Source organism: Prionailurus bengalensis, chromosome B3, assembly GCF_016509475.1.
Source record: "Prionailurus bengalensis isolate Pbe53 chromosome B3, Fcat_Pben_1.1_paternal_pri, whole genome shotgun sequence".
Classification (NCBI taxonomy): domain Eukaryota; kingdom Metazoa; phylum Chordata; class Mammalia; order Carnivora; family Felidae; genus Prionailurus; species Prionailurus bengalensis.
The window spans coordinates 99136033-99149123 of record NC_057355.1 but is presented as its reverse complement, the minus strand read 5'-3'; the positions used below and the strand labels follow the sequence as shown (position 1 = coordinate 99149123).

Genomic DNA, 13091 nt, shown 5'->3' with positions numbered 1-13091 from the left:
AACCCCTCTCATAACCATTCGTGGCACCCCATTGTGACGTGGTGCCTTGGGTGAGAGCCTGCTTGGTGGCAGCGGAGTAACGAATGATCTACCAACTGGGCCTCATCCTCTGAATAGAATGTAGGAGAATAAGCCTTGCTATGAGGTGCTTTTGATTGTGTTCGACTTGTGTTTCAGTCCATATATGTTAAAGCCCTAATAAAAATTGTGTACATATTAATCCTCTTGATGTTTCCCCGAGCTTTAATTCTGGCAATTGGATTCTTTCCTGCTGAAACAGAAAATATCTAACCTAGCTATGAAGCTTGCTTCCCCTCCCGTGTCTAGTTCATAAGGCCAGAAAGCCATCGCGTAGGGAAAGACCACTGTAATCTCCCCCACGTTCTCATTGCTACAACGTGTATTTCAGAATTTCATTTGGAAATCCTGACGCAGAATGCGCTAATTTCACAGGTGCCAGGTAGGTTCCACCACGAGGCTGAAATGTGCCTTCACCTTCCAATTTAGTGTGTTTATCTGGCAAGTGGATTCCCTTGGGAGTCTGACCTCTCATCTCAGGTGGTATTGAAAGGGAAGTGGTGATTTTTTTTCTTTTTTATGGGATCATTTTCACTCAAGGCAATTCAACTGGACGTTCTATTCTGAATTAATCCAGACTAAGGGCACATTCTCGATTCCAGTGTAAGGTGTGATTAATGAGAACGTTTGGGTGGTTATTTTTGGTTAAGAAACAGAAGTGAGATTTTAGTTTCCAGAGAGTACATTTTTTTCCCTTCTCTTAACATGCATACCCACAATGGCTACTGAACTGACCTTGAATTTTGTGGTTTCTTCTAAGGATAGGTGGAAGGCAGGGGTGGGGGGTGGGGGCGAGCAAAACTAATGCCCAGTTCTATTCTGTATTACTGTAGGAAAGGTTGTTCCATGAATGTAATTAGGGCAGGACTACTTTGCTTTCTGCCCTCGTTGAAAACAGGGGACACCTTGTTAACTGTTTTCCTCCACAGGGAATAAATCGGGTCTAGGAAGATTATTATCAAGAGTAGGAGGCTTTAAACCATTATTTCTTCAACTACAGACAATAGTAGTGTAAGCCAAAACCGTGAGGTTTGAGTGAGGACCTGAGAGAAAAGTTGAAGCCACTTGGCTTCATTTGCTCAACAATGGGGCTTGCTCAGCAAATCGCGTCTTTGTGTTTGGACTGCAGGGGGTGGGGGGGTGGGGGGGCTGGGACAGGAGTGGTAGCAGTAGTTTAAGAACTAAGAACAACCCCCCAAACTGATTTTTACTACCCCATATAAAATCAGACTTCTTCAAGAAGTGGGAAACTGACTTCTAGTCCCCTTATGTTCATTTTCATCTATGCATATCTTCACAGTCAGTCTTCATGAATGATTCATTTATATTGTGTGGTGTAAATATTGAATTCTGGAGGAAACTTCTTAATAACTGAGAGGTTCTGCTAAGAGCTTTTGTCGTCGAAATGTACCAGTGTTCCCATTCCTCCTGTTAGATGTTTTGTTCTAATCTTTGACAAAGTAAGCACTTTCATTACTGAAGCCATTTATTTCCATCAAACGATAGGACATCATCAGGATAGTTTTTTGTATTAATGGAATTTCCAGTGTTTCCCTTGAGTTTTCTTAAGTCTGTTAGATCCTTTCGCTATTCCCAGAGGTGAAACACTCATTCAAGATGCAATTGTAGATCACTTGAAAGTGATGGAAAGAAGTCCCTTCAAAGCTGGTAAGATCTCTCTCTTTTAACACAGACTGTAGCTCTCAGGCTTGCAGGCTTTGCTGTTCTGGTAAGTCTTCCTGACTTGATCCCAGAGGGAATTGCCTTGGCATCCAGCCCCCGCCCCCATCTCTTTCCAGGTCAACAATTTCTAGTATTTATTTACTAACTAGAAAGAAAAACAGACAACAAATTAAAAATGAACAAAGTTAATTTTAATGATAATAACATTTTCCATCTGTACCATGTGTACAGTGTATCTTCCGAATGGAAACACTGTTCATTATCCACCAAGAGCAACTCTGATGAAGGAGATACCATGAGCAGATGTATTAAAAAAGTCCCTTTAGGGGCACCTGGGTGGCTCAGTCGGTGAAGCGTCTGACTTCGGCTCAGGTCATGATCTGGCGGTTCGTGGGTTCGAGCCCCACATCGGGTTCTGTGCTGACAGCTTGGAGCCTGGAGCCTGTTTCAGATTCTGTGTCTCCCTCTCTCTCTGCCTGTCCCCTACTCACACTCTCTCTCTGTTTAAAAAATAAACAAACATTAAAAAAAAATGAGGGATTAAAAACAATAAAAATAAATCCCTTTAGGGACTTTCAAATCCAATGAGCCAAGAACACTCCCCATCTCAGTAGGAGAAGAGGCTTAAGGCTCAAACTCTTAAATTTGCAGCGTGGCAGGACCCATATAAACGTGTGTAGTGAAAAATCCTACATTAACTCGTGTTGTCCCCGGTATTGACCTATAGGTTTTAATTGCTTTAAAAAATTTTTTAATGTTTATTTTTGAGAGAGAGGGACACCATGAGCAGGGGAGGGACAGACAGAGAGGGAGACACAGAATCTGAAGCAGGCTCTGGGCTCTGAGCTGTCTGCACGAAGCCTGATGTGGGGCTCAAACTCACGAGCTGTGCTATCATGACCTGAGCTGAAGTCAGACACTCAACCGACTGAGCCACCCACGCACCCCAGCCTTTAGTTGCTTTTAAAGATAAAGGAAGGTCCATGGGTTCAGAGCAGAGAGACTGAGAGTTGGGCTGGCAGGCGGTCTCCATTGCCCATTTTGCCTGCAAAGGCAGGATGACAGAAACTAACCCAAGTCTGAGGAAGTGCGTCCCTACAGAAACAGGGGCCCTCCTGGGCTTGCTTGGCTTCTAGTACCTGGCCCAGAGCAAGCAAGGGCTTTATACATATTTAGAACTGTTAGTTAGATATGCCATAGATGGTGTGTTTTTCAAAGTCCTCACGTTTTGGTCATAAACACTCTTCTAAACTGAGTTCTGTTTGTGTTTTTCCAGAGACTTCCTGTGCTTAGCTAATTGTGCCGCTCTTGTAAAATGGACACTATAGCTCTATTTGTTTGGGGAGCTTTGTTATTCCAGCAAATTTCCTTCCTCTTCTTTATGGGCTTGCAAGGCTTTCCCCTTTGAAAAAAAAAAAAAAAAGGAAAAGAAAAAAGAAAAAAACATCTGCTTAAGGCTGCTGAGATTGGTTCAGCAACCTCTGCTGGGAAAGAATAGCCCCGTATGTGCCCCCATAATCGTTTTAATTAGCCATACATTCTGCAGGGCACAAGGTCTGCACTGGAGCAGATGGCTGCTGGGGGCTGGGACGGGGCTATTGTGGGCAGGGGCCTCGCCAGGCCCGCAGGCTGCAGATGCCGGCCTGGCCTTGGGGCTGGGAGCCCGGGATCCAAGAGGCTCGGGCCATCTGCTCTGCAGTCCAGCAAAGCAGGTGGCCCTCCAGAGAAAGCAGTCCTGAAAGCGGCATGACTGGTGTAGCCCACGCATGTGGGGCACCCTCGTCCGGCTACCGGACAACCAGAGAGTTGACCACAATGGCCAGAGTGACGTTGAGATGCACAGCCTACAGAGCGGGCTTCCTTTGTCCGCCTGAGGGGGTTGGGGGGCTGCCTTCTGTAGCAGCCATTTTGGGGCCAGGCAACCTCTGACCCTCTCCCCTCCGGCTGCTCTCAATGGGGGTCGTTGGCCAGCACACTTGGCATGGTCATATGGAAACACAGGCAGCCCCTGCCAGCTGTGACCAACCAGGGGACACTCTCGACCAGGGGGAGGGTGACTAGGGAGGCCCTGCTCCTAAGCTGAATCAAAAGTTGATTGCTTCGTCACAATTACGTGTTCAAAGCTGTAGTTTCTACAGAGCCTCTTCTGGGTTTGTTCTTCAAGCTGACACTGGTCTATCTGTTGTTTCTTTGCCCTTGTCCTAGTTTTGGACACCCAAATAGTAGGAATAGTAATGGTAATATCTATTTACTTCGCAGATACTTAGTTCTCGAGTTATAGCAGGCACCATTTGAAATGCATTCTAAATATTAGCACACCTTTGTAGGCAGGTACTGTTATTCACTTACCCAAGAGATAACTGAGGCACACTGGCTATGAAGTAATGTGCCCAAGGTTGGACAGCAGGTAGATGGTGGAGGTGAAACTGAACCCTGGGGGTCCAGCTCTGGAGCCCAAATCTTTTTTTTTTTTTTTTTTAATGTTTATTTTTGAGGAAGAGAGAGAGCAGGCAGGGGAGGGGCAGAGAGAGGGAGACACAGAATCTGAAGCAGGCTCCAGGCTCTGAGCTGTCAGCACAGAGCCCAATGCGGGGCTCGAACCCAGAGAACCGGCTCATGACCTGAGCCGAAGTCAGACACTCAACCCAGGCGCCCCTGCAGCCCAAATCCTTAGCCACATATTTGTTCTGGCTGAAATCATGATGACAGCTACCACTTCCTAAGTGCCAGGCATACGCTTTCACGTCTGCACTGGGAAGCTCATCTCCACTTTGGGCATGAAGTAAGGTACCAAGGGGTCACACTGAGCGACAGAGCCAGACTGAACCCAGTCTCTCTGTTCAACCCTTGTGCTCATGCCCTCTACCGTTTTGCCTCCAGAATCAAACAGAATGACCGTAAAACGCTTATTAACATCCATTGCGCCAGTGATAGATGACCTAAGATTTCAGGGGAAGAAATTCAGTCCTTTTTCATGAATTAGTATTGAGAACACATGCCAGCAATTGTCCCTCCCTTCTTCGCCCACTTTTCCAAAGATTTTAAGATTATCTCCCTTCCAGTGCTCATGGCTGATCTGTGTCTAAAGACCACCTGCCGGGCTTTCACTGTGCTGGGTAAACTGGCAGCAATTAAAAGACCTTGTTCCAGAATGATGCCTCCCTTTATTGATGGTGTTCCAGTAGGCAAATGACCTAATCCCTCCAACCTTCTAACCTGCCATCCCCTCCTGCTCCCCCTGCTTTTTAATTGGAACTACTGGCTCCAGGCAGTGAGAATGAACATGAGCGATGAATGAACTGAATCTCCCCCGCACCCCACCCCACCCCACCCCTCGAAATTGCAATTTTTTTTAATGATTTTTTTTAACGTTTATTCATTTTTGGGACAGAGAGAGACAGAGCATGAACAGGGGAGGGTCAGAGAGAGGGAGACACAGAATCCGAAACAGGCTCCAGGCGCTGAGCTGTCAGCATAGAGCCCGACGCGGGGCTCGAACTCACGGACCACGAGATCATGACCTGAGCCGAAGTCGGCCGTCTAACCAAATGAGCCACCCAGGCACCCCACGAAATTGCAATTTAACAACAAACATTCGGCTTCTGTGTGCTTACCTCCCCCTTGTTAAAGGAAAAGACCCTTGGCGGAGACTGGGGAGAAGCATAGCACATGTTTCTGGGTGGCTAATTCCATCTCCAACTGAAGTGGTCTTGGAATGGAAATGTAGCCATTTAGTATACATTTGGTTCTAGGCAGGGCTGTTCCTAGCTGGATCTGTGTTTCTTATACAGGGCCATGGGAGAAATGCTTGGGAAATTGTTACCCCTAGAGAGTTAGAGACACAGAGAGTGAGCAGGGGAGGAGCAGAGAGAGAGGGAGACACAGAATCCGAAGCAGGCTCCAGGCTCTGAGCTGTCAGCACAGAGCCTGATACAGGGCTCGAACTCACAAGCTGTGAGATTATGACCTGAGCCGATGTTGGACGCCCAACTGACTGAGCCACCCAGGCACACCTCCCCTAGAGATTTTTTAACAAGTTGTCCCTTACCTGCCACCACTTGCCCACAGAGTTTGTGTGAAATTATTTAAGCTGCCAGTGCTGCCTGGGGTTTTAGAAGGCCGTGCTGTGCCTGGTGCCATTGGGTTAAGCTGCCTGAAGGATGATCATGGTCTCAGTCCCCAATTCCGGTCTCAAACTGGTGTCCCTGATCTGTCCACACTCTGAGAAGCTCAGGAGGCACTGGCATCAGCAGCTTTCACCCTCCTGAACAGCACCCGCCACCCCCCCACTCCCACCACTCCAGGTCTCCTCTGTCTCAGGTCACAGAGCAGGTGGGTTCTGTGAAAGAACTTTCCCTTTCTCCCCACCCCCAGGTCACAGGAAATTCATTTAGTGAGAATTAGAGGGCAGGGGGTTAAAAAGAAATAGTGAAGTTGCACCTGTTTATATTGCACAAACATTTATAATAGCAAAGGAAATATAACTGTTTCCCATAGTCCCTCAACTAAATGCATCTATTTTTCTTATCTCTATTTCCTTCCATTCTTTGTCTAATTGTATAAATATTTTTGCCCGTGGTAGTCATAGCGTAGGTGGCATTTTTGTCATGGTCTTTCATTTAACATTTCACGTGTTTTTCCATCTCTTACATGGTTTTAGAATTGTACTTAAATTTTTTTAATGGTTTTATTTATTCTTGTGAGAGAGAGAGGCAGAGCACAAGCAACGGAGGGACAGAAAGAGAGGGAGACACAGAATCGGAAGCAGGCTCCAGGCTCTGAACTGTCAGCACAGAGCCTGATGTGGAGCTTGAACCCACGAACCGTGAGATCATAACCTGAGCCAAAGTCAGATGTTTAACTGACTGAGCCACCCAGACACCCCTAGAATTACACTTTCAGGACTTTTTGTAAAAAGTTCTAAATGTACCTATCCGTGCATAAACTTTTTTCCTTTGATTTTATTGTCAGTGGAAATCATATGAAATTATTGGGTCAAAGAATACGAACATTTTCATAGCTTTTGGAACATGAAGCAATTTTCTTTACCAAAAGGGTAATACCATTCCCACTGCTACCAGGAACATATAAAGAGGTCTATTTTAATTCATAACCTTGATGGTAATAGGACTTAAGTACTGCTAATTTAATGGGAACAAAGGGATTCCCTGGTTTTAATTTACACTTCTTTGCTGTTGAAATGAGTCTTTCCCCATATTTATTTGTGTTGCCTTTTATGTGAATTGTCTCTTTGTATTCTTTGCATATCTATCTACTGGACTTGGCATTTTCTTACAAATTTATATGAATAACTGATAATTCCCCCCAGGCCGCCTAAATTAATGCCTTAAGTTTAAACATGGTAATGAAAATAAAATCTTCAAAAATAAATTTAATATGTACTACATAAACACATGTTCAATAAAAATAAGATTTTATAGTGCTTATTGTTTGCCAAGCACAATTTTAAATTTTTTTTTTTAACATTTATCTATTTTTGAGACAGAGAGAGACAGAGCATGAACAGGGGAGGGGCAGAGAGAGAGGGAGACACAGAATCTGAAACAGGCTCCAGGCTCTGAGCTGTCAGCACAGAGCCTGACGCGGGGCTGGAACTCACGGACCGTGAGATCATGACCTGAGCCGAAGTCGGACGCTTAACCGACCAAGCCACCCAGGCGCCCCTGCCAAGCACAATTTTAAGCATTTTACCCAACTCTGTGAAATATGTACTACTTTATTCCCATTTTATAGATGGAGAAACTGAGGCAAAAAGCAATTAATAAATTTGTCCAGGCCAAATTCAGTAGTTAAGGGGCAGTATGGCTTCTTTGTCTGTGCTGTAACCCCCTTATTCTTATTAGTTTGGGGAAAGAACCAGGGAAGGAGAACAGTTGGGGAAGTACTGTCCTGAGAACCGAATCAGGTATGGGGGCACCTGAGTGACTCACTCGGTTAAGTGTCTGACTTGATTTCTGCTCAGGTCATGATCTCATGGTCTTGAGATGGAGCCCTGCATTGGGCTGTGTGCTGAATGTGAAACCTGCTTGGGATTTTCTCTTTCCCTCTCTCCCTGTCCCTTGTTCGCTCACTTGCTCTCTCAAAATAAATAAGAAGTGAATCCGATACAATCATCCAGTCCCATAGACTCACGAAATATTTGAAACAGTATGTTAAATCCTCTTGCTTCTCTGAACTGATTGCTCACTATTTTTAAATGAATGGAGGGGCGCCTGGGTAGCTCAGTCGGTTGAGTGTCTGACTTCAGCTCAGGTCATGATCTCAGAGTTGGTGATTTCATGGCCCCGCATCAGGCTCTGTGCTGACAGCTCAGAGCTTGGAGCCTGCTTCACATTCTGTCTTCCTCTCTCTCTGCCCCTCCCCTGCTCGTGCTCTGTCTGTCCCTCTCTCTCAGAAATAAACAAACATTAAAGATAAATAAATAAATAAAATGAATGGAGAAGTGAGAAAATGTAAGCAATAAACTTTTAAGTAACTATACACACCTCATGACTTTAGGAATTGTTACCAAGGGGGTTTTGAAGGTGTGTTTCTCTTTTAGATCCTCAGACTAGATAATGTGAACTGACTAGTCTTCAAATTTGCTGATTCTTTCATCCTGCCAGTTCTAATCTGCCATTCAAATTCTCTAGTGAATTTTTGCATTTTTCCATCTGTGTGTCCCAGTCCGGGCTTATTGGTGGGGCCCATTGATACTCTTCCTGTTTTTGTTCTGTCCATTTGTGCTGTTAAAAATCCTTTCCTCCTTGTGATTTAGTTTTATTTTGACCAGTGGTTCTTAGATCATAGAAACCTATTTTATTTGTTTTAAGCAGATTTAAGGGATTCCATTTTAGGGCGCTTCCAAATTATATGCTGAATAATGAATGAATTTTCACAATTTGGAGATGCGAAAGTAGTATTAGTATAAGAATTTAAGTCTTTGCTCTGTGGGTAAGAAAATAAATATGCTGGGACAGACAGGACGCTTTTATTAGTGGAGCTTTATTGATTTAAATCATTTTATATGAAAACAGTAGAGCTCCGCCCAGAAATAATAATGTAAGAAAATTTACAGAGGGCTGTTTACCCCACCGCTCCTTCCTTACCCCTACCATGCCTCATATATCCACTAGGTTTGAAATACGTCTTTAGGAGGAACTGTGGGCTGCTAAAATTGTAATCACAAACGAACAAGCAAAAATCACACTGTCCCCTAATTCTGTTTCCGTAACTACCATGTATATTAGTGGTTTTCAGTTGTAATCTGCACTTGATCTTAGCCAAAAGGCCGAGAAGCGATACTTTTCAGTTGTAATCTGAATGAGTTGTAGTGAAATTGTACATTGTGAGTTATGGCTTTTTGAGGTCTTCTGCATGGCATGAACGATCAACCTCAGCATTGTCAGTCTGGAGTTTTAGTTTAGTGTGACAAAACTGGGGAAACTCTCTGATGCTCTCTTCAGCGTCTTTCCAAGTAAAATAGGGGACTGTGAAATTCTGGTATACAACGGTCCTTTAATTAATTGGAGAGGACCAGCATGAGTGAGTATGGGGTGGAAAAAGACATGCTTGGGTTGCCTGAAAGAGGACCTCCACTCATATCAACTTGAATGGTATACTGAAAGTCAACGTTCAGTCTAAGAATTTAGGGTGGTACACTGTTTGCCATAGGGATGCCAGCTCTTGGAGACTGGAGTTAATCAGGCTTATTTTCCTGTTGAGTTTATTGAGGATTCCAGGAAATCAGATCATCTTGTACAGTTCAACCATCACAGAGAAAGGGCTGGGTATTTGTTATCGAAAGCAGTTTCATTCATCAAGTTGGATCTCTGCTGAGACAGCAGCCAGGTTTTGAAAGGGGGATACACCTTTTCTCAACAGGGTTTCCTGCCATGGTTGTAAAACCTCCCAACAGGAGTGATTAGGCACCTCGCGGGCTGGCCAAGGGCCACCGCAACCTACTTGTTGCCACTGACCAGAAGCAGACCTGTGCTGCGCTTGGCTGGTGGACAAATGTCCAGAGTTTGGTTCTGATTGTGTCCTGGCTGGGTGCTTTCATGCAGTACACACACTATAAATGTATGATGTGACCTGAAAAAGACCAGTAGTAACATAGCACAATAGGGGCAAAATGGTCCAGTTCAGGTAAATTTCACTGCTTCTAATGCAGTTTACTGGTAACATGTATTTTCTTTAACTTGAGCTTTCTAGCCCACCTGTTTGGGGTTGCATCTCTGTCTCCTCCCTCACTGTGTCACAGACATGCTAGGCTCATTCTTACCTCTGTGCTTCAGCAAATAGCAGCTGCTCCTTTCTTTTCACATGGCTGTCTCCTGCTCACCCTTCAGGTCTCAGTTTAGATGTTGCTTCTTTCAGGAAGTCTACCCAGATCTCCTAAGTCTGAAGGATCCTATTTAGATACCCTCATAGTATTTGAACTTCTACATCATAACACTTTTTATAGGCTTTCTGATTTATTAATTTTTAAATGCTTATTTATTTTTTGAGAGAGAGACAGAATGCCAAGTGGGGGAAGGGCAGAGAGAGAGAAGGAGACACAGAATCTGAAGCAGGCTTCAGGCTCCAAGCTGTCAGCACAGAGCCTGACGCAGGGCTTGAACCCAGGAGACATGAGATCGTGACCTGAGCTGAAGTCGGATGCTGAACCGACTGAGCCACCCAGGCGCCCCTCCATCACACTTAATACACTACAATATTATACTTTGTTTTCTTGTCTGCATGTCTTCATTAGCATTTAAACTTCTTGAGGCAAGAAATGTGTCTGTTCTGTTCATAGTTGTATCCTGAAGTTGTATCATAACACTTGGCACCCAATAAACATTGAAGAACAGATTCATAAATGCATGGTATGAATTTTTGTTGGTTGATGGATTCTGAATATTTGCTTTGGCTTGGTTTTATCGGCTGTGACAGGTTTAGCTGTTGAATAAGTGAATTTGCAAATGTGAAAGGCAAATCCCTAGTGAGATAGTGCGGGTGGCTAAGTGGTGTTTCTTAGGTGTCTCTTCTCGATTTGCTGGTTGACTAAGGATGGCCCACCCGAAAGGTTCTGAATCATGTGACTTACTCAGGTGATGATCCCAGAGTTTTTCCTGGAAAAACTGAATATTTACTAAAGCACACTAATCTTTTCTTCTTGCCTTCTCTAGCACTGGAAGACACAGCGCAGTGAAGAGTATGAAGCGGAAGGTAGGAACTGTGTGTGTGTTGGAGCCTGCCTGGAAAGGAAGGGCTGCCATTCCCAGGGCACTTTCCACGTCCCCATTTCCTGCATCTCTTAGCCTTCTTCCCAACAAACAGCCTTGCATGCTGGAGGCCCGCTAAGAAGTAACGTTAAGAACAACAGCAACAACAAAAAAATCCATTCCCAATGGAAAGTTCATAGTTTTAAAATCCCAGCATTTTAACCTCACACAAGGTATGGCAAGTAAGATGTAGAATTTCACTTATGGGTTAATTACTCTCTTAGGCAAACTTTCAAATTAACCTATTTAGTGTTGAACTGCTGGGGCCAGCAGATGGCACTGTGGTTCAGCTGACAGAATTTGAGCCCACCTCACAGCCTACCCTGGCTGTACTCCACTTAAGTGTAATTACTGTGTGTTCTCTATGTCTCTAACCTGGAAAGACACAGCAGTAATGAACTTAATTTGTTCAATAAATAGTAACGGTAGCACTAAATGCTCTTCTCAACCCTCTAAGGTTCTTCCAGGCACACAAAACTGTCCTAGTAATTATCTCATGATTAAGTACTGACTTTCTAAAACTCTCGTATGTAAGTGGAAAGTTTAATTAGAATTTATGATAGAGGATAAGTAAATTTTGATTTTTAAATGAGTTTGATCCTTACGTTTTCAAATAAAATGTATCCTTAATGTATAGGTAACTAGCAACTTGTAATTTACAACCATTTATTCTTTCAAGTTGGTTTGTTTGTAGGTCAGAATATTTAAATGTGTAAACAGGCTAATCCTGAGACTTTTATGATTATTTTATGATATTTATTACGAAATCATTTCCTTCTTAGTAAAAGCAGTTCTAGTGCTTAGACCAGAAAGAAAGTGGTGATTAGATAAAGTCTGTAGCTATAGTTGAGGCAGGGCTGATAAATCTCTTTGGAATGGTTCTCAACTAGCCTTCTCTTCCAGTTACATCCAAGCCTTAAGCCTGTGCATGTTTTCAGTTGGAATAAAACAGACTAGAACCTTGGTATGCTTGCACAGGAGATATTTCTCGTGTGGTATAGAAAAATGTGCCTGTTTGCTCTTGTTGCAGCCTAAGAACCAGTGGTTGCATTTCATTTGGACTACAGATTCAAATCAAGATGGAATCAGCATTTATAGTCTCTTTCTTGTAATATTTACTTTCAAAAAGTTTTCTTTGAGAACAGGCTCTCTCTCTTTGCAATTCCTTTGGGAACAGCACAATATATGTTTTTATTTCAGGCCAGTTAAGATTTTGGAACCCAGATGACTTGAATGCCTCACAAAGTGGGTCTTCTGCTCCCCAAGACTGGATAGAAGAGAAACTGCAGGAGGTTTGTGAAGATCTGGGGATCACCCGTGATGGTCACCTGAACCGAAAGAAGCTGGTCTCCATCTGTGAGCAGTATGGCCTGCAGAATATCGATGGAGAGGTAAGCCTTGCATCATATTTTTATTCAGGAATAATAATCATGATGAAATCTGAACTGGTCACAGGCTAGGAACAGCCATATTTTGCCTTCCTGCAGCATGTTACAGAGATTCCATTCTCTTTTTTTCCTGGGAGATAAGCCTTGAAGATTCTTTCGTAAGAAGCTTGTGTTGGGTTGTGGGAAAAAAACCCCAAACCTGACAATAGCTGACACTCATTGAACCCATAGTACGTGACCCTCACTGTGCTAAGCATGTTACCCCACATTATTACTAGACACTAACCAGCTTGGTGCGGCCACCATGTCAGATATATCTGTAGAAGTGGCATTCACAAAACACAATGTGAGAAGGACGTGGAGGAAGGATTATGTAGGGAGTTCAGAAGATTTGAATTGGGAGAGTATTTCAAAGGCCAGACTGATGAGTTTAGGTTTTTGGAGAGAAGATCTCAGTATCAACCCTGCATTCTTCAGCAGATTGAGTAACATACAAGAAAAACTTAAATCCTGAGGATGGTCTGAGCTGCTTTTATGGGGTATATTGGTGTGCGGACAGCCTTTGGCTAGGAGACCAGCCAGCCAGGAGCTATCACAATATTCTGGTCATGAGGAAGTGGAAAATGGTGGGCTTGTGGTTTTGAAGATACAGAAGAATCTAGAAGGACCACAC

The 13091-nt window shown here is 43.8% G+C and overlaps 1 protein-coding gene across 10 annotated transcripts in view; it reads left to right on the top strand.

The window, feature by feature from the left end:
* NIN (ninein) overlaps window positions 1–13091 on the top strand; it is a 99085-nt gene that overhangs the window by 36203 nt on the left and 49791 nt on the right. For all 10 annotated transcript variants that reach the window (XM_043556120.1, XM_043556117.1, XM_043556121.1 and 7 more), the window contains 2 exons: window positions 10935–10974; window positions 12231–12421. In XM_043556120.1, coding sequence (XP_043412055.1) covers window positions 10935–10974; window positions 12231–12421 — 231 coding nt within the window. The remainder of the gene's footprint in view (window positions 1–10934; window positions 10975–12230; window positions 12422–13091) is intronic.